This window comes from Rhinolophus hipposideros (assembly GCF_964194185.1).
Source record: "Rhinolophus hipposideros genome assembly, chromosome: 23".
Lineage (NCBI taxonomy): Eukaryota > Metazoa > Chordata > Mammalia > Chiroptera > Rhinolophidae > Rhinolophus > Rhinolophus hipposideros.
The window spans coordinates 28,712,457-28,733,779 of record NC_138069.1 but is presented as its reverse complement, the minus strand read 5'-3'; the positions used below and the strand labels follow the sequence as shown (position 1 = coordinate 28,733,779).

At 33.8% G+C, this 21,323-nt stretch overlaps 1 protein-coding gene across 2 annotated transcripts in view; it reads left to right on the top strand.

Moving 5' to 3' along the window:
- Positions 1-19,907, top strand: part of CLINT1 (clathrin interactor 1) — a 57,653-nt gene extending 37,746 nt beyond the window's left edge. Inside the window, exons 7-12 of one of the 2 annotated variants that reach the window (XM_081036149.1) lie at positions 1,591-1,837; positions 3,892-3,961; positions 10,584-10,658; positions 14,251-14,543; positions 16,461-16,611; positions 17,572-19,907. In XM_081036149.1, coding sequence (XP_080892275.1) covers positions 1,591-1,837; positions 3,892-3,961; positions 10,584-10,658; positions 14,251-14,543; positions 16,461-16,611; positions 17,572-17,918 — 1,183 coding nt within the window. In that variant the 3' untranslated portion in view covers positions 17,919-19,907. Of the gene's footprint in view, positions 1-1,590; positions 1,838-3,891; positions 3,962-10,583; positions 10,659-14,250; positions 14,544-16,406; positions 16,612-17,571 lie in introns of both variants that reach the window. The other variant, XM_081036148.1, reaches the window with a different exon arrangement.
- The last annotated feature ends 1,416 nt before the right edge of the window (positions 19,908-21,323 follow it).

Sequence of the window (21,323 nt, the reverse complement as noted above, 5' to 3'; positions counted from 1 at the left end):
CCCTCTATCTTGGCTCTCAGGCAGGATCTGCTAGGTTCCTACATCTTTTACATGGAGTGTTCAGGTTTGAAAGAGTGAAAGCACAGTGTGTACTATTTATCATCGTAACTAAAGGGCACACCAGGGACTTTCGCATCTTGGAGTATTTGTGAGAGAAGAGTAGATTTCTAAACGAAGTTACATGTGACCTCTTAGGCATGTTAGCAGAATTTCAGACTTACTAGTTCATTACTATTTTTAAGAATTCTTGCACATTGATCAGCTATGAGGCTTTCATTTCACTGTGTGCTAGTCAGTTTTATATTCTCAACTTGTAAAGAAATTATTTTGTATTGTAATAAAACTGGACATCAGAAAGATAAGAAATTTCTGTTTTACTTATAGGACTGGTGGTGGGAATCTTTAGGTTATTTGTTGCTGAGAAATTACTTAGTGACAAGGGTTTTCTTAAACACTTAATCGGAACTTGTAGATTCCCTAAAATGCTTATAGATGAAAATACACTTAACCCCTTTGCTCTGTGTGGGAAGCCATTCTTTTTGATCCTTGATGTATACCGATTTGGAATTAAACAATTCTTATATTTAAGGAGAAATTGCTTTAGATTAGTCTAAGTTAAATTGCATCAGTAATAACAGTCATAGTTTTAAGGGGAATTTTAAGTATTTTATTTTAGAATATTTAGAAATTAAACCACCTACTCTAAAATTAAGTAATATGGATAATGGAACATATTTCAGGTAATTTCTCTTTCTGTCCTACTTGCACCAGAAAAAAACCCAATGCCTTATTACTGGAGAACAGACTAGTACTGACATTTTTACTTCACAGCATACGAAAAGCCCACGTTTTTACTCATTAAAAAAATTTTTGGATATGCCTAAAAAATATTATTTCAAAACATTTTAAATATATTTAAGTTTTCTGTAAAGCAATTTTCATAGTTATATAAAAGTTTGATCTGATACTATGGTAAAAAAGAGTACAGTTGTAAAGTGAATTACCTCATATTTTTCTGCATTTACAGAGTAGTTTTAATCATTTGAAGTCAGATAGGATAATATTTTAAGAAGGTATCCATTGAAATTGTATACTTTATTATGTATTGTATTAGAATGTAAGAGTCTGACAGAATTATATTATGTAAAGGGAACTATAGTCCTTTGCACACAATTCATTTCAAGAAAATGGTCATCAAATGCAATGTTTGAGCTCCCAAGGTCTCAGCAGTTGATTCTGATAAGACAATAATCCTGCTATTTTATTGTCTTTAATTAAGCTTTAAATCTATAATAGATAAGCACTTGAATTATTTCAGACATTTTTTATTTGTACACACTTATGTAAATACTTTTTTTGGAGCAGTGTTTCAGATTTACCTGGGGAATTTGTTGGGTTCCTACTTCCCCCCCAACACACGTCATTATTCAGCTTAGATATTCAGCTTAGATAACATTCTGTTGATCCCTGTCAAATAGTCAAAGTATGGAATTTTAGAGCTACTGTATTTGAAATTCTTCAACTCACTGAGGACTCCATTTTAAAATAATCCCTAGTCTTATTATTTGCTTCATTTTTAATATCTTTTAGCGACAGTGATGAGGAAAAGAAAGCGAGGAGAGGCAGATCTCCCAAAGGTGAATTCAAAGATGAAGAGGAGACTGTGACGACAAAGCATATCCATATCACACAGGCCACAGAGACCACCACAACCAGACACAAGCGCACAGCAAATCCTTCCAAAACCATTGATCTTGGAGCAGCAGCACATTACACAGGGGACAAAGCAAGTCCAGATCAGAATGCTTCAACTCATACGCCTCAGTCTTCAGTTAAGGTGGGAACGGCATGAGTTTATACATTATATACAGTTTTAGTCTTATGAATTACTTTTAGTAGTTACTGTCTGTCAGTAATTACTAAAAGTAATTCTAGTAGGCTTACAAATTTCTAGGCAATCATTAATTACAGATATTTGGCATATATTACTGAGTCATTAATAATAAGAAATATCTTTGGGGGAAGAAACCTGTCCAATTGCTGAATGATTGTCTATGCACTTTCTTTGAGAGTAGAAATGACACTCTTGGTTCATTTGGGAAAGGTCATGAGTCAGAATGTAATACATCTGCTTCCTTATCGACACCACTGCTGGTTACCAAGCACCAGATTCACTAAGAGGAACGGAGTATTTTTAAGGTATAAGAAATGACAAAGACCAAGTAGGTATATAGGGGAAATGGTCTCATTTAATATAAAGGTGATTAAACAGAGGCTTATTTGCTTGGCGGGCACTACTGATCAGTAGCTGCCCTGACTTATTATACCTTCTTCATTTGTTTTTCATTCACCTATTAGATACCTGGCCACAAGCTAGTCTTTTGGACAGAAATCTGCCAGAGGGAGATTTGTCTCAAAAGGCTAAATTGTTGTTCTGTCAGTCCTCCCCCCCCCCACTACTGTTTACCTGACTTGTATCTTTGCATCAGAATTAGTAGCTAAAAGTTAAGGAAAACATTTTTCTAATATACCTTGCAAATAATAGGTGACTCTGAAAATATAGGTAGTCCTACTTAGTGGCAAGAAGAAGTATTTTGTCAACTTTTGCCAAATATCTTCTGGTATATAGTTTCACCTATTTTGCCCTAAAGTTTTGATGGAAATCTCAAAATTACAACTCTAGTTGTAGTTAAAAAGGAAAAATGTCTGTTATTTCTTTGTGATCTTATATTTCCCCTGCTGTGGATATACTTTGCTTACTGATGGAGATACAGTATCTGATAGATATTATAACAATTAAAACCCAAATATGATGGCTGTTACGTGGAAAATTCATTTAAGGTTGCATAAAGAAAATTATATCAACGTATAATTTTTTAACAATAAATTGAGGTTTTTATATCTCCTAGGATTTTAAATATCACTTTGCAGTATGGCCTGACTATATGTCACTCTGCCATAAATATTTTATATTTGCAGTGTAAGCTTTTGATTTTCTTTTTACTACAAAAAATATCTAGAAGGTCAAAGTTCTTGAAAAGTTACTCAGCTGCTTCAGATCTCTTTTCAATCTCAAGTCTTTTAAACCACGATATAGTATCTAATCTTCAAACCTCAAATTAGCAAGCCTAGGAACTCACAGTGTTTCCCTGCTGCCCAGCAGTTCTCATTTAGCCTGTGTGTGTGTATTGAACATACACCGCATACGCATCAGAGTGCTTGGGTCTACGGAAAAAGGAAAAATCCTATTACAACTCTAGCCCCATAATTTAGTTTGGGAACTAAAGACGAAACAATTAGATGTCAAGGTCTATCAAACAACAGAATTATGCTGACTTATATGGTATACAAACTTATATGGCTGAAGTTCACAGAATCCTAGAATTTTAGAACTAGATAGGATTTTCGCCTCTATTCCAGTGGATCTAAGACCTTGTTACGGTATTGGAATTATCAAGGGAGCTTTGTAAGAATGTACAGGCCAAGATCCTACCCTGGACATTCATGACTCAATATGTTGTGATGGGGATGGGGCACATACTCATACGTATGAATTGTTAATGCTTCTCAATTGATTTTGATACATAACATTAAAATTTGAGTGGGATCTGGAAGATATGTTTTCCAGAGTGAAATGCAGTAAGGAAAAAAGTGAGTTAAGGAAATACAGACTTTTACAGTGCTGGGAATAGAATTACTTAAAAATACCATCTTTCCATAAGGATTCAAGGCCACTTCTGTTTGTTTGTTTGTGTTTCCAGAATACTGAATCTACCCCTAGTAAGGTAATTACAGGTATTTGTGTCTAAGCTGGAAATCAGAGACGAGTAGTGCAGATTTGAAAAAAAAGTAGGTGTTTGTTTTCTTAGCTTATTCTTTGTGTGTCTTCAGACTTCAGTGCCTAGCAGCAAGTCATCTGGTGACCTTGTTGATCTGTTTGATGGCACCAGCCAATCAACAGGTAAGCTACTACATATTCTTTCTCTTTTTTAGTAACCGTGGTTTCAGAGTAATTTTTTTAAATGTCAAATAAAAGATGGAATGAAAAATAAACATTTTTTGCATTGGATTTATTTTTAATGTGCAATTAGTGAGCCCTGAGCATTATTTAGGTTGGGGAGGGATTGTTCAATTGCCTAAAATGAGAAAGAAAAGTGCTTAAATATTTCGTAATTCAGTAATCTCTCTCCTTAATTTCTTTAGCACTGTATTAGGGTCCTTCGCTTTCTCTGTAAGTAAAACGTACTGCTCTGCCCATTTTATTGCCTTTCCCTAAATCTTAATTCTGGCTGTCAGCATCAGCCATGCCCAGAGTTCATTTAAGCTTTTTATTAATTTATTCAACAAATATTTGTTGAACCAGACACTGGTCTGAGTGCTAGAGGTATAAAGCTTAGTAAAAAAAGAGTTCTCCCCTCACAGGAAGACCAAGTGGTGCCAGTACAGTAATCATTAATCAGAGAGTCAAATAGTTATCTAATTACAAACATGCAGAGTGCTTTGAGGAAAGCAGCATTCCATGAAAGTGTGTAACTACCTACCTGACATATTTTAAGAGGACTGTAGCAAAGGACTAGTTTGTTTACCATGACTTTTTCAAGATAGGACTAATGATTTATTCAATTTGATTACCAGTATGTGCTAGATTTTGCGTAATTCCCTATAAATTATTCTCAAGAAAATTGATATTTTAGGTTGCATCCAATGATTATGGAATTCTAATAAACTCCTGTGCTACTAGCCAAAACAGTTTAAGAAGTGAAACTTCTGTGTAAAAATAGTCTTTTCCGACTTGTTTCAAGTTTGTTTCACATTAAAATATAGATGGTAAGATTGGCGTATAAGTAACATGCATTGTTTCTAGTTGTATGTAATGTTTTTTTAAAACTGAATTGTGTTAATATTTACATTAGTGTTTTAGTGGAAGTCTGTATTGGAAATTACTTTTCATTCATAGTTTAGTACACGTAATTAATATAAAGTCAGTTTCTTCTCCTTGCCTATTGGCATAAAATTATTGGACTGGGAGTGAACTTTTGATAGGGTATCTATCTGATTTAACCTAATTTCTGAAATTTCTTCAATTCCCATTCCTTTTTTTCTGTAACTGTAAATTGTTCCTAAAAATATTCTCTAAATTCTTGAACTGTCATGCCCAAGTATACAAACAATTATATTAGTTTTTAAACAAGTCATGTGCTTTTTGTACGTTTAAGATTTTAACTGTAGTATTAACTGGCAGTTGCATTTGGTCAGATAATACAGACATACTGTCACAGAATATCAACTATTTTGGACTTCCTGGCATTAAACATTAAAGAGGTCCTTTCATGCATCTGTGGAAAGTTTTAATGGAGCAATCAGAGAAGAAATAACTAGGAAGGTCAGATGAGTGGATGTAACTTTTTCCTCAGTGATACCAAGACTCCTTTGAACAAAGAGAATTATTAAATATAACATGCTTCCTTTGCTTGGCAAGAAACCTTTGAGTAGTTTTTCTTCTCCAGTGCAAACAGTACATTGACTAATTAAATATAATAGAAGTAGCAATTAATATTAATACAGTAATTGAGACAAATGAAATCTGGAAGGTTTCTTGCCTTAATGTTTATCTTAATATTCTCTTAAAAAACAAACAAACAAACAATGTGGGTTGCCATCAGAATTATTTTTTAAAGTTAATCTCCTTCTTGAAACAGTGTATTTAACCAATTTGTGCAGACCTCCCCTCCAATCAGTACATAAATTTCGTTGCCTCAAATCTCTATTTAAATATTTTAGTAATATTAGAAATTGAATTCAGTGGGAAAAAATGGATATTATATCTTTAGCACCTACACATGAGAAACGCCAGGAATCTACCATCTTAGCATTGCTCTTTGGTGTGCCATTTGGGTGTCATTTACCAGATGTGCCTGTACTTAAAATAGTACCATCATGCAGGTAATATAGGCATGAACTGTAAACCTAAGCAGATATGGCATCTGTATCGCTCACCAGATAAATATCTCCTCTAAGAAAATGTTCTGAGTTTCTTTTCTGTATGTGTTACTACATCCTTTTTGGTAGCAACTTCAAAAGCATATGAGTGGTAAAATCATTGTAGACTGTCTACCAAGTTTAAAAACACATATGAAACCCATTCATCAAGATTTACTTGAGACTATCTTGATAAATGTCCCACTGTGGTAATGTTCTTTTAAAATCTGTACTCAAGTGATATTTTGATGACTTTCATATATATAGTATGACTTTCACATACATATAGTACATTTCTAAGTAAACATTTTTTAAAAGAATAATAATTTATTTAGATAATAAGCCAATTAGAAATAGGATGCCAGAAACCATTCCATCTCATTTTTTAAGTATGTCTCACTTATTTAAAAGCCCACATTGTCTCCTTTGTCCCTTTGTAAGTAAGGAGTTTAGGTCTTGGTTAACATACTATTAAATAAGTTATTTCTAGTACAATAAATGATGTTGGAGAGTACAAACAGAGAGACATTACATGACTTGCAGTATGTTTTGATTTTTAAGTTTAAAATTTTTTTTTAAAGATTAAGGTATATCAAACCCATAATTTTCATTACATTAACATTTGAACCTATTGCCTGTAATCACTAAAGTTAGTTGAGGAAATTTATATGAATATGAACCACCTTGTTACACCTTTAACATATCAACTTACATATTAGAATTTCCATGGAATTGTCTCTGGTTTAAGCCAAATGTACAAAAAATAAAAAATTTTAACATACTCTTTTTTCACTAATTAAAAGTAATGCATGCTCATTCTAGAAACCTGATGGAAAACAAGTGATTCACAATAACTTAAATGCATACATTTTCTATATATTCAGTCAATATATTTATTTAAGCATTTATTATTTGGCAAATCTTTTTTGGGCTTCTAGATAAGGATATATATTCTTTTTTTTGTAAATTGCTTTTCAACTAAGATCTTATGACCATTTCCTTATGATAGTTGGTTTTCTTTTACAGACCTTTTAATCATTTTATAATCTTAACATTATATGGATAAAGTATAATTTATTTAACCAATCAGTATCTTATTTTTTGGACATTAGGTTTTGTTTTGTTGTGTTTTTCCAAAATTTTCTCTATTTTAAAGTAGAGAAATAGCATCTTTTAAAATTTTCCAGTTTGGTAAGTTGAAAATACTATTTCATTTTATTTTGCATTTGTTTGATGACTGAGTTTGAATACTTTTTATAGATAATTGTAACTTCTCTGTTCGTGCCCTTTGTCTATGTTTTTTAATTGGGGTGTTTATCCTTATTGAGTTTAAAAAACTTTTTACATATATTCTTTGTCATATATTTACAATTTTTTTGGCATTTTGTCTTTTTAAAATTTTGTAAGTATTAGAATTCTTTATGCAAAGGGATTTTTTTTTATAATTGGAGATTAAATTTTTTTGTTGAAGAAAATTTCCATTTGTAGTTCAAGCACTGTCTAGTTCAGCTCTTATTTTTCCTGTTCACAGTATTGCTTTGGAAAGTACATGTTCCCAGCTGGTGATTGTAAATAACCTCCTTGCTGCCCTGAAAAGGCAGATGGAAATAGTTCATTTATAATGACAGCTCTCATGTGGGAATCTTGAAGGATCGCTCTTGTTGTGAAATTTAGCAGTCTTCCACATGCTGCAATTTTTGGTAGATTCTTTTATTTAAATTCCCTTAGATAGAAGTTATCTGGGAAAATGCTTATGTATAGAAAATTTCTGTTGATTTGAAGGCAGTGGTATGACTAACATCATGAATAGCGACACGGATAGTTCCTCTTAGGAGAAAGAAAGTTTTCCTAAATGTAATAAAGAGATTTTTGAGACAGTTTTCAAAGTTGAAAGCTTACACTGTGTGTGTAAAACACAAGTAGAAGCATAATCTGTGGCACTTCAGAAGATAAAAGTTAAATTATTTTCAAGGAAAGGTGGCTTCTATCTGTAAAATACTTAAATGTGTGTGTTTCCATTCTTTACTCCTAATGTCCTTAAATTAGTCATTTGAAATCAAACCCCCTTTTAGTATGGAGGGAGTGTAATAATATTTTTATAGGTAAATTATGAACATAGTATAATTTCAGTTTAGGTGTTAGAAGTAGAGCAGTAGAATAACCAAAGTAGGTAATTACCTGAAATAATTACATTCGGGATATGACATAAACAAAATATCTCACCCAGTTTGAAGTTGTGATCTACATTACTCAGTGCTTTTATCTCAAACATGAATTTTCTTTTAGCCCAAACTGGATAAGATTCGAAAATTTCTAATTTGTTTGGCATAACAAATTACATATTGATGTTTATTCACTGCTTGGATGAAGCAAATTAAAATAATCTCCAGTTTTCAAATCCCTTCATATTACAGTAAATGATTAACTATCATTCTGTTACCTAACTGGATACTTTGATCAATATTTTTAATATGAAGGAACATTACAGAAGACAACTTATGAATATTAAGTAGCAACTGTTTGCAACATTCATTTCCCTGCTATTTTTTATTAATATATGTCTTGTTCAAATAGTTCGAAAATATAGGTCATTGATCTTTTGTGTCCCTCGTCAAATTTTATCGTGATGTATGTACTTATAAAGAAGAGCAAAACAAATCATTGTGATGTTATCCTTTGGATAAAGCAAAAGTAGATGTATTAGCTGTAGTGTTGGTAGGAGTGAAGAACCTTGGCCTTGGTGGCAGTTAGTTCATGGTGAGTGAGGATGTATGTGAATATGGGTGTCTGTGATGAGGTGACGGAATGAGTTATGCCTGCTAAAAGTTGACTACAGTAAATGTGCATTAAAAAGAAATACCAAATACATATGTATCAGAAACTGATTTGTTCTTTTTATTACTGCTGGCCATTTATTAAGATGGGAGATGGTTCTAGTTTAATTAACCCAGTTGAGTGTAGCAGATGGGGCAGAATGTCTTGCAGCGATAAGACAATTCAGAAATGGCACCAGATGTTGGAAGCTGTCCCTGGTGGTAGTTGAGTGCAACCCAGATGTTCCAGTCCCACCTGGCTAGTTTCTAAGCACTGCAGGCTAAGCAGCTGTGATGTAACCTATATAATGTTCGCATAACACTAAAAGCACCATAATTGAACTGCCACTCTAATCTTCTAAGGTTGTGACTCTTATGGGTTGTGAAATCTTTAAGGACAAACAAAATTAAGGACAACTACTTAAGTTTTCAGATCCTTTGGCTATTGCTATTTCATTGATAACTGAATTGGAGGGAAATGGGATATTAAAATTTGTCATTATTCAAATTGTAGATGAAAGTAAATATTCTTACCCATGTAGTGTTTACAAATAAAAATTTGTATGAGAATGTGATGTAACGTACGTAGAGACTGATTTGCTGTCTTATGATTTGGATTTGACCCGCTTTAAAAACACCAGTCTAAAAGTAGCAAAAAGCTATTTTTTTCATGCAGTAAAAATGCAAATATTTGCTTGTTCGTGGAGTAAACAAAGTTTTCCCCCTAACTTTTTAGTTTTAAAAATTTCAAACCTACATATAAAATTTGCCACATTTTATTTCTCTCTCTAGTTCTTTTTTGTTGTCGTTTATTGTGTACCATTTGGAGAAAAATTAGAAACATCATGATATTTTGCTCCTAAAATAACTTAAGTACGTGTCTCATTACAATAAACACATTCTCCTTTATAATCACAATGTAATTATCATATGTGGGAAATTTAACATTAAAACAGTATTTCTGTCTGATATACAAACTATATTCAGATTTCCCTGGTGTCTCAATTTTGTCATTTTAGGATAGCACTTTTTTAAACATCCAGAGTCCAATCAAGGATCATACATTTCATTTACTTGTCATGTTTCTTTAGGCTCCTTTAGAACAATCCTAGTCTTGTCTTTTATGAGGTTGACATATTCTGAAGTCATAAGAGTTATTTTGCAGAATATGTTCAATTTGTATTTATCTGATTCATCCGTCATGATTAGATTCAGGTTAAATATTTTTGGCAGACTTTCTACATGGGTGATGATTGCCTTTTCAGTCCCTTACCTTAGAAGCCCATGAATACTATTTTGTTCGATTATTAGTGGCATTAAGTTTGATCACTTAGTTAAGGTAGTATCCATGAATTTCTCCATTGTCTTAAGTAGCTTCATCCCTTTGTGTTTACTAAGTAATCTGTGGGATGAGGTTTTGGGATTATGTGACTCTCTCTTATTCCCCAGCAACATTTTAGCTAGGTTTTAGCATCCATTAAAGACTCTTACAAAGAGCACAATTGGCTAAACTGCATTCCTATGATTTAATATGTTCATGAAATTAAGTGAGGGATAACTTGAACCACAGTTGTAGTGTTAATTATCTAGATACAGAACAGGAATGTCTGTGATAATTTAAAGAGAACATGGTGACATGAAAACCTACATCAACAAGCTAGCTCTTATGATGGGTTTGGGGCCTCTAATATTGGGTATTTTTTAAGTGTGATGCTAAAATGGCTTTTTGAAATTGCTATCAGTTGTTTAGCGGTTCTAAAGTTTAACTTTTTCCTCATGTTTAATTTCTAGGAGGATCAACTGATTTATTTGGAGGATTTGCTGACTTTGACTCAGCTGCTGCATCAGGCAATTTTCCTTCCCAAGGTATGATAGTATTTGATTGGTCAGAAATCTGGGGGGTTAAAAAGGTTATCAGAACAAAACAACTCCTGCCCCCAAAATCAGCTTCCTTTTGGCACTTTTGTCTTCATAGTATTTATCATTCCTAATGAATTTATTCACAAAGGTATTTTATTGGGCCTGTGTCTTAAATATGTCAAATGAATTAATTTGGTTTCAAATTACTCAGGTACACCTAAGTAAAATTGTTCTTAATCCTAAGTAGCTCTTATTTAGCTTATTTCTGTGTGTGTTGGGGGTGAGGTTGGGAGTTTGAATACGTATATATCATCTCATTTTAGCATTACAAGTATTATGGTTTATGTTTGACTTACATGATTTTCATGAATGAAATCCAGGGACATTGGGTTTAGGTAGACTATTTTACTATAAGTCATTTCTTTGTAACTTAGATATCTTAAGAGCATTTCTATGAAAAATAACTGAGCTTCATTTTAGTAACATCTTTAAATAGTGAGCAGCTGAACCCCAGGCAAAACTTCCTCATAAATGTCCTAGACTTTACTGTGATCATTTCACAATACATACAAATATTGAATCATTATGTTGTATACTTGAAACTAAGATTACATTATATGTCAATTATACCTCAAATTTTTTAAAAGAAAAAAAAAAGAAAAGCAACATCCAAGCAGAATATAGGCTTAAACATTGAGGATGGAGGTGAAGGGCTTGTCTCTTTTCTTTTTTTGAATATTTTTATCTTACTATCTGCTGTGGTAGCTGTTTAGCTTTGGGAAAGCCTCTGAGCCGCCAGCATTCTGAAATTGGAACTGGTGCTACTTGTGCTTTTTTTATAACGATACAGAAATGTCTATGGGAGTGTGTAGAATAGGGACTAAGTTCATTATTGTCTTTTTTAGGTTGTGAAAGGGGTTGTGTGTTTTTTTTTATAGAATGTGGTCAGTCTGAGTTTGAGAGGTAATACAGAAAATTTATAACAATTTTAAACATGAGGTGAGACAGAGAGAAAAGATGTAATTTAACTCAATTAGTCTTACTTCAGTTTATCTATTGCTGTTATATTAACTGGGTTAAAGTTTGTGTTTAGTAATGCCTGGTTTAGGTTTGTAAAGGTTTAGGAAGAAAGATGCATAGGTTTTAATGTGATTTAGGGTTATTTTTGATAGCCTACTTGTGTAAATTCCAAATATTTCCCAGAAACCATATTGGTGGAGTAATTAACGGCTTCTTTTTAGAAGTATGGTTGTGCCTTCTAAGGGTTAATACCTTAGAATTAAAGGCGAATCAAAGTGAAAGATAAACATTACCCTCATTTTACAGACTGCCTGTGTAATTCTCAAAGTTTTTATGTATATAAAATTGCCTACTATGCAAATAATTCAAATATGTTAATGTTGCCAAGTGATACATCTCTTCATCTGTATGCATGTGATTAATATAACTTGATCACCATTACGCAAGGGGCTGAAACTGTTGCAACAATGATTAATCATTTCTGAACAATATATGCTCCACAGAAATATCTTCCTCCCGTGATTAATCATCTCAGATAAAGTTTTAAGATGGGGTAACACATTTTGCCCCAGTTTCCATTCTTATTCCGGTTTATATATCAAGCAAATAGAAAATCAGCATAAAAGTTTATCTTCATCCAGCAATTGTCCTCAAATTAGTTTAAATTGTTGAATACAGAGAACTAATTGTAAAACTCTTAATTCAGTCTCTTTTGTAAAGAAGATCAAAGACATGTTTTAGTAAAACCCTGAGGTAATGAATATTAGCCCAGTTCTTGTATTAAATTGTTGGTAGAGCTTGGGATTTCTAAGTGAACTATTTTCTCTTTTGAGGGTGCTTACAATTTTAATATGGTAATAGAAGAATATAATTTTAAAGACTTAATGTTATTCTCTTTTGATATTTAGCATAATGAGACAGTATTGCAGTGGTTGATTACCTTTTCAGCTAGACAAAATGTATTTCCAAGTTGTAAGTGAACATGGACTACAAAGAGATGGTGTTAATTACCATGTTTCCCCGAAAATAAGACCTAGCCGGACAATCAGCTCTAGTGCGTCTTTTGGGGCAAAAATTAATATAAGACCTGGTCTTATTTTACTGCAATATAATACTGGGTCTTTAATATAATACAATGATATAATGATATGATATATGATATGATAGCAGATCTTAAATATTAATTTTTGCTCCAAAAGATGCATTAGAGCTGATTGTCCGGCTAGGTCTTATTTTCAGGGAAACATGGTGACTTGGAAATACCAACTATTTGCTTTCAGATGACAGTTTATATGTAGCTCTTTCTTCACCTTTGTTTTTTCAACTTCCATTAATTCATATTTATCTATATGTCCCTTTCTTAAAGGTTTATTTAATTACAGTTGTGTATAACTTAGTTTTTAAAAAGTTTAAGTGTCGCTTGCTTTTATATTTATTGGGTTCCAAGCAGTTAATATTATGTATGAAGAATTTATAGAAGCTTGACTTCACACTTTTTTATGGCACACCTGAAAGGGAGGTGCTTTGGCTTTCCGCTGTCTTTTCAAAATTAATCCAAAATAAATATAAACCTCAAATTGCACTTACTATATATTAAGTTATTTCATCTTCATAATTTAGATTTTTTTTTTTACAAAAACCTGAGGCACAGAGAGGGTTAAGTAGCTTGCCCAGAGTCACACAGTTAGTAGGATACAAAAGCCATACTCTTAAACACTAGTCTTTTAGTTAACCTATTAACAATTTTTATATTATTGAATGCATTGTCTTAAACTTGTTATAATAATACTTTGAAGTATAGTGATAGTTTATTTTTTTTAATATTAGCGTGATTATACCCTACTTTTTAATTTAAATAAATAGATGGAGCAGTCCTATTTGAAGCAAGCAGTGTCGTAAGGTTATATATTTCACGGCTGTCTTCAGCCCTTGTGTTGTCACTCGAGTATGGCCAAATGGGTGAGAATGTACAGAAATTTACTACCCTGGAGCTTTTTTTTCCTCCATGCTTTTCTGTGTGTGTGTGCATGTGTGTGTGTGATAAATTTAATGTCATGAATTTTGGGTTTTATTTTCATGAGATGGTATAAATTATAGTTTGATTTCTCTTTGAACCTTTCCAAATAATGAATGAAATGAGTTGAATTCTCTGATTTTACTGATTATCTCCTCGCACAAGGATTCTGTATATCCCAACAAAAAGTTTATAACCAGTTTAGAGTTTTCTTTTTGCTTTTTGAGGTCTCAGGCTAGTTCATATTTGTTTAGCTGGAAGCATATTTAATATGCAAACTTTGGTTGAAGGGAAGTTTGATTATAATTTCTGTGTGTCACCTCAGACCTGCTAAGAGATGGATTTTATTTTATATGTGGGAGTTTCATTTGTTTTCTTTGCCACCTTGTTAACGCTCGTGGAATATTCATGAGAAAGAATAATGTCCAGATGGAGATGGTACCCGCAGGTGTTAATCTGGACAGACACAGATCAGCTCTGTTTGTTTCAGTGTGTAGACTGTTGCATTTGTACTGTGCACTTGAGAAAGTTCCTTACCCTTACCGCGTACTGGCTCTTTCTCAGTGATGGCAGCAAGTGGGAACGGAGACTTTGGTGACTGGAGTGCCTTCAACCAAGCCCCGCCGGGCGCTGCTGCGTCCAGCGGTGAGGTCTTTGGCAGTGCCTCACAGCCGGCTGTGGAACTTGCCAGTGGCTCACAGGCAGCTCTGGGCCCAGCTCCAGCTGCCTCAAATTCTTCAGACATATTTGATCTTATGGGCTCGTCCCAGGCAACCATGACATCTTCCCAGAGTATGAATTTCTCTATGATGAGCACTAACGCTGTAGGGCTGGGTTTGCCCATGTCAAGATCACAGGTGAGTTGTCTGCCTCCCTTGGAAATTGTGATTCATAATCTTTGAGATGCTCTAACTAATCTAATAGATTAGCATAAAACAGAAAAATAAGCAAGCAGTATACAGATTGCTTCTGTGCATGGCATTCATCTTACACTCTCCCCTGGTACAGTCATTTGAGTTCTAGAGGGCAAGCCTTCTTACCCATCTTGTAGTGCATGCAAAGCACAGGAGACATTGCCCAAAAAGTTACTGAATCAGTAAACACATTGGTACTTAATCGTTTTAAAAAAAATTGTTTCTAAGAAGGAATAGAGATACAGGCATATCTCATAGATAACTGCAGGTTCAGTTCCAGGCCAACAAATAAAACAAATATCACGATAAAGCAAAAAAAAAAAAAATTCACAATGAATGTTTGCTTTCATAGTGCACTTAAAAGTTATGTTTGCACTCTACTGTAATCCATTAAGTGTACAATAATAGTATTATGTCTGAAAAAACAATGTCCATACCTTAATTTAAAAATATTTCATTGCTAAAAATGCTAACCATCACCTGAGCCTTCAGTGAGCCCTGATTACTTTGCTGGTGGAGAGTCTTGCTTCAGTGTTGATGAAAGTGAAGTGCAGTAAAATGAAGTGTGCCTGATTGGGCTTCCCCCTGGCCGCATTCACTCAGTAAAATCTGTTCTTAAAGAAGTGTCACTTACTGGTTGCAAACGATCATTGCTAATACAGAAAATCTCTAAAATGATGAGTTTTTTTCCTCTGTTCTGGGCCTGCTCTAAATTACATAATGTTTACATAGGCCCTTTTAACTCTTTATTTTCATAAAGGAAAACAACTAATTGGGAGCTTTTTAATTCTCTTTAGAGTTAAATCTAAATTACCTCATTCTAGCTTAGAATTTGAACAAATGTAGGATTAGAATATAAGTGTCTGAGTTGTATCAGAACTTGCTATTTTTGATTCAGGCTATTCAGACTATTTGTTTCTGATGCTTCTTAACTCATTTTAATGTGTAGATTCTCCTCTTTTGGGTGTTAGGATGAAGGAAGAGAAGAAAGAAGCAGGAGGTGACTGCTCTATATAACAGAAATCAGACCTACTATTAAGAAAATGGACATGAAAGCACACTACTACCATTAAATTGAACTGTGCACCACTGAAAAAGCCCAAGCCAGTTTATTTGAATTTCTTTTATATGATTTAAGCATAAAGCCAATCTACTTATTTGTAATCTTAGTTGCAACTGTGTTGTGATTGTTTGGATTGGTCCATTTTCAGTTGTTCTTCCTATTGCTATTCCTTTTCCCTTTTCTCTCCTTTTCACAGTTATCCTTAGAAACTACCAGGCACCTCTGCTTCTTTTTCCTGAATTGGTCCACGTATATCAAGTTCCACTGGTGTTGCTCACTTTAGTCAGTAGATGTGTCCATGGAGCAGGGAACTATCAGGATATGTGAAATACAATTTGCTATTTTGATTGTTTTGCTTTTTATAACATGAGAAATCATATCCTGTATTCCATTTTGTAAGAATAAATGTACACTTGTATATTCCCTTAAAGCTGTACTAATCTGAAGTTGGTAGTTGCCCTAGGAAAGTGGCTTCTAGACTTTGGGTGATGGGAGGATAATTATTAGTGTAAATATGTTGTTTGTTTTCAACCCAAACACGATTAGAACTGCAGAGGAACATTTTGGGGAAACTAGTGATTTGGGATATTAAAGATGTTAGCATAGAACATTTGTAGTTCTTTTAGGTTCCAAGAGTTTATTGCAAAGTTTTGTGTATATTTGGAGTTACTGTGATTAAGTTACCATCTGATAATCTTTATAGAATAGATGCTTAATTTTTAGAGCATTTTTCTGTTTTCCAGCCTTTGCAAAATGTTAGCACAGTGCTGCAGAAGCCTAATCCTCTCTATAATCAGAATACAGATATGGTCCAGAAGTCAGTCAGCAAAACCCTGCCCTCGACTTGGTCTGACCCCAGTGTAAACATCAGCCTAGACAACTTACTACCTGGTATGCAGCCTTCCAAACCCCAGCAGCCATCACTCAACACAATGATTCAACAACAGAGTAAGTTACCACAAGACATCCTATTTCTTTGTGTACATGTAATTTTTGCCCTGATGCCAGGATTGCTTCAAGCCATAAGATAAAAACACAAACTGTACTGAAGGCAACTGTGTGTTCACTTAAGACTTTTTCACATAATACTTGTTATTCCTCCTGGCACATTGAATTACTTAGTATTCTACTCTTGATGTGATAACATTTATTGTATTATGGTGAGTTTTGGGGGCCTGATCACTAAAATCAAAATATTTCTTGTAGAAAAAAATTTAAATGTAGACAAATATGACAAGGAAACAAAAATCATCTGAACTCCATAAATCCAGAGATAATCACCATTAATTCATATTTTTTCCATCTTTTCTAACCCTATTTTTAATACTTAAGACCATTTTGTCTGTATTTTGTTTCTTGCAGTTCTCATTCAGCATTATCATTTTTTTGTGTTGAATATTCTTAAAAATTATTTTTAGATCTTTGTAGTTATCCATCATATCAGTCAGTGTACAGTTCCTCTATTGGTGGTTATTTCAGTTTCCAGCTTTTTGCTATAAATAACTCCATGATTTTGTATAAATCTCTGTGCTTGTGATTTTTTTCCTTAATATAATATTCTAAAAATAAAATGAGTCAAAGGATATAAATTTTTTAAAGGCTTTTGACATACAGTAGCTCTTGACAACTTGTTAGGTTGGATTCCACAATAGATTTTGTGGGAATGACTTTAAAGTGCCTCATGTTTTCTCCCAGCCCACTCATACTGTTTCTACATCTTTGGGAAACCAGAGCTAACAGCCACTGAAGATTTCTTAAGAGTAAACAATGCATGTTAATTGACTTCTTTTGTTATAATCACCAAAAGGAATTTTAATGGGGCTTACAGGTATTGATGATCAGGAAGACTATTGTTTTTCTGCTCTATGAATCTAAGAATTCATTATTTTCTCTCATTTCTCCTGGTAGATATGCAACAGCCTATGAATCTGATGACCCAAAGTTTTGGAGCTGTGAACCTCAGTTCTCCATCGAACATGCTTCCTGTCCGGCCCCAAACTACCCCTTTGATGGGGGGACCCATGCCTATGAGCATGCCCAATGTGATGACTGGCACCATGGGAATGGCCCCTCTTGGAAATACTCCGATGATGAGCCAGAACATGATGGGCATGAGCATGAACATAGGGATGTCAACTGCTGGGATGGGCCTGACGGGCACAGTGGGAATGGGCATGCCCAACTTAGCCATGGCTTCTGGAACTGTGCAACCCAAGCAAGATGCCTTTGCAAATTTTGCCAACTTTAGCAAATAAGAGAGTGTAAAGGAGCAGAGTGAATGAAGGATTTTTAGTGGTGCAGATAGGTGATGTTGGGATGGAAAACGCTAATCAATGCCCCTTTTATCAATTAATTAAAATAAACCTACGTAAAGAACCAAAAAGGCTGTTTTGTAAAAGTGAAATATCTAATATTTCAGATGGCCAGACAAGGGCACTTCAGATGAAGCGGTCACAATCACTTTTCCCAATCAGAGTTGACCATAAATGGGGTAGTGAGACCATTGAAAGAAACCCTTTATAATAATTAAAGAGCCCGTTTGAACATCATAATTTGTGGGAAGACTGGAATAGGGCTGAATAAATGTGTTTGAAATTCTAATTTTATACTTTTCTTTTCCTGAGGAACTTGATTTTTCTGTCCCTGAATCACCTTGTCATAATTGGGTCTGTTCCTTTTACTACCACTCGAGTCCATATATAAAATCATTAAAGTTGGATGATCAGTTTTTTATAAAAATATATATTTTTGTCCAAAAAAAGGCATACATATGTGATTATGGCTAAATCAAAGGTAACTGGAATGTATATATACTTTTGCTAATGTTCCAGCAACACTGCTATTATACTATCCAAATTTTTATTGTAACAAAACCTCTTTAAGCAATTGGTGATAGTATGGGACTTTTCCCATATTTTCTGCTATAATTATCCTGTGCAGAACTAAGAAAAATATTTTTTTCAAGACTGCTCTATGGTTTCCTTTAAAAAAACAAAAAACTTGAAAAAAAAAGAAGCTCCAGTATTTTTGTTTGTTTTTAGCAGTCATTACTTACAATTTGCAGTGATTAACTTGGCAAGGCTTCCTTCGGTGTTTGTCTCTGTAGCCACCATCTAACAGTGAGGAATAGTCAAAAGAGAAAATATTTATTTTTATTTGTTTGGTTTCTTCAAAAAATTGAAAAGGTGAAAATCCATTAAGACCTTAAGTTAAATATAAATGTTACAACTCAACAATGCTGGCTTTTGGATTTATACAGTATTCGTGTTTTGGTTTTGAGTGTATATAATATGGCATTAGCTATATGGTTCCATTAGAGAGGAGTTAAATATATATTATTAAAGGAAACCTGTAGCAGTCAAAGATTTTATTGATTTAATGACAAATAAATGAAATTAATTAAAAATTTTTGTTTTCTTGCTGTAATTCTACATTAAGCTCACATGAAAATCATGGTTCTAGAGTTTGGAATGCAAAATTGTTTCACCCTCAAGCTGGGAATATTTTTTAAAATAAATACTATAATATAGGTATCAAATTATTACCTCCCCACTTGGTGTTGACATTTTTTTTTTATTAAATTGATAAAACTTTGTTTCCATTGTATTCATAATGTTCTGTTATACATAACATTAAAATGTTCATTAAAATCAATGTTGAACTGCTTTTTCTTTCATTCTGTTAGACTTTTGAGACTGTTTGGGGAAAAATAATTATAATTTGGGCAAAGTAATTTTTATAAATAATTTAAAATTATTTAATGACTTCTCTATTCTTTCCTATCAAACTCTACTGTTAGGAATTAAAAATGAAGCAGCAAAGATATCCCGACCGGCTCCATTCTTGCTAATGTTCCATCTACAACATTTCTAATTAGGCAGAAATTCATGTACTTCAGCTAAGTGGTAATGAAAAGTGATTCATTTGCTGAATAAGAGATGAGAGAGAGTGTAATTAGCTGACTGTGGTTTTTAATCTTTCAACAATTCAATGTGTTTAAATTAGTTTCAAAGAATAGGAGCTTTCAAGTGTTGTTACTTCAGAGCAGTCAAGCCAGGCTCTGGTGGCAGTATGGGGAGTATCTTCACTGATATTTAAAACCCGTAATATTAAATGAATTTTTTCTATAAATTGAGAGGTATAGCATCACCTTTATATGGTTCTTGGAGGAAATAAATACTTTGTTTCTAAACTTTTGTGTTTAAAATTTATTTTCTAATAAAATTAAGATTTCTCTCTAAAGCATTTTCTGTACTCTGCCTTCTTCCTATGTGGTGTCTCTGAGGACAGAAGGGAGCCCCATCTCAGTTATTATTGCACCTCAACATAGAGTTGCTATCCTACTAGAATATTTTGTTTCAGAGCCCATGAAAGGGGAAAACAAGAATTGTCTCATTGGGGGTCCATCAAGTTGAATGATTTGTCTCTGATGGGGTTACTGAGTGATACTTCAAAGAAAGGGCTGGAAATCCCCAAATCATTTGGAGTTATCAAAAAAAATCTAATTATTGGGCTGGGCTCCCTTTTGCACATCCTATACTCCCTTTTCCTTTTCAGCAGTTTCTGTTGTATGTTTTTCATTCTGTCTAAGACTTTGGCGGGTGGCATGGGAAGTAGTTACTGTCCTAAGCAATTTACCTACGGCGAGAGTCTCCACTGCCACTCCAGATTCATTTTTTTCCCTCTTGAAATTTTCACTTCTCTGATACGATCTTTAGGAACCATAAATGTATATACAGTGTTCTTGTATGGCACTTGGGATGTTTCCTTTATTTTTTTAAATAAACTGCCTGAATGATATAATGCTCTTTGTTCGGAGGCAGTCACTAATAAGTTGGGGGCTATAATTATATTTGGAGGGAAGGGTTAATACAGTTTTTCCCTCTCAAATTTTTATGAAGCACATGAGTAACATAATGTCCTAAACACAGAGCACACCTTATGGTAAATAGATCTCTGAAATGAACTGGCTTTGTTTTCAGCTCTCCTGGGAACAGCACTGCATTGTGGAAAGAGCTTGTACTTGAAAGACAGATCTGATCCCATTTCAACCACTCGCTATCTGTGACACTTTGATCAATTCACCCGACTTCTCCGGGTCCTGACACATTTTTTTTCTAAAATGAACTTAAAATCTGGAAGTACTAGATAAATAAAATGACGAGTGACAGCCATCGGCACTGACGTGCTTTAAATGTTTCCCTGTCTCCCATTTATATTTTTATGTATGTAAATGTACTTATATACCAAAAACTTCGTGCCAGTCACTACTAAAACCTTAGCGTGTCATTTAATCTATGCAGCAAACTCCAAAATTCATATTCCTGTTCGATTCCTAAAAGCAGGGTATAGTTAAAGCCTGAGAGACTTCTACTAAATTGATTTCTAATTGTGGATTTTCCTGTCTGCCTGAATTCCACTTTCTTTTAACAGAAAAATTATAAATGAGCCATTTTGTGAATGTATTGACTCACTCCTACCTACCACATTAGTGCAGATGTGAGAAAGAGAACTAGGAAAGTGAGCTCGTGGGGGATTTGCCACACAGCCCTCGTTAGAATGTTCTCAGCTTTTAGAAGCAGTAGAGATCGGTTTCTCTGTTGACTTCTTGCAGAAGATCTTGCTATTCTTCTAACACCCAGAAAAGCAATCAGATATAA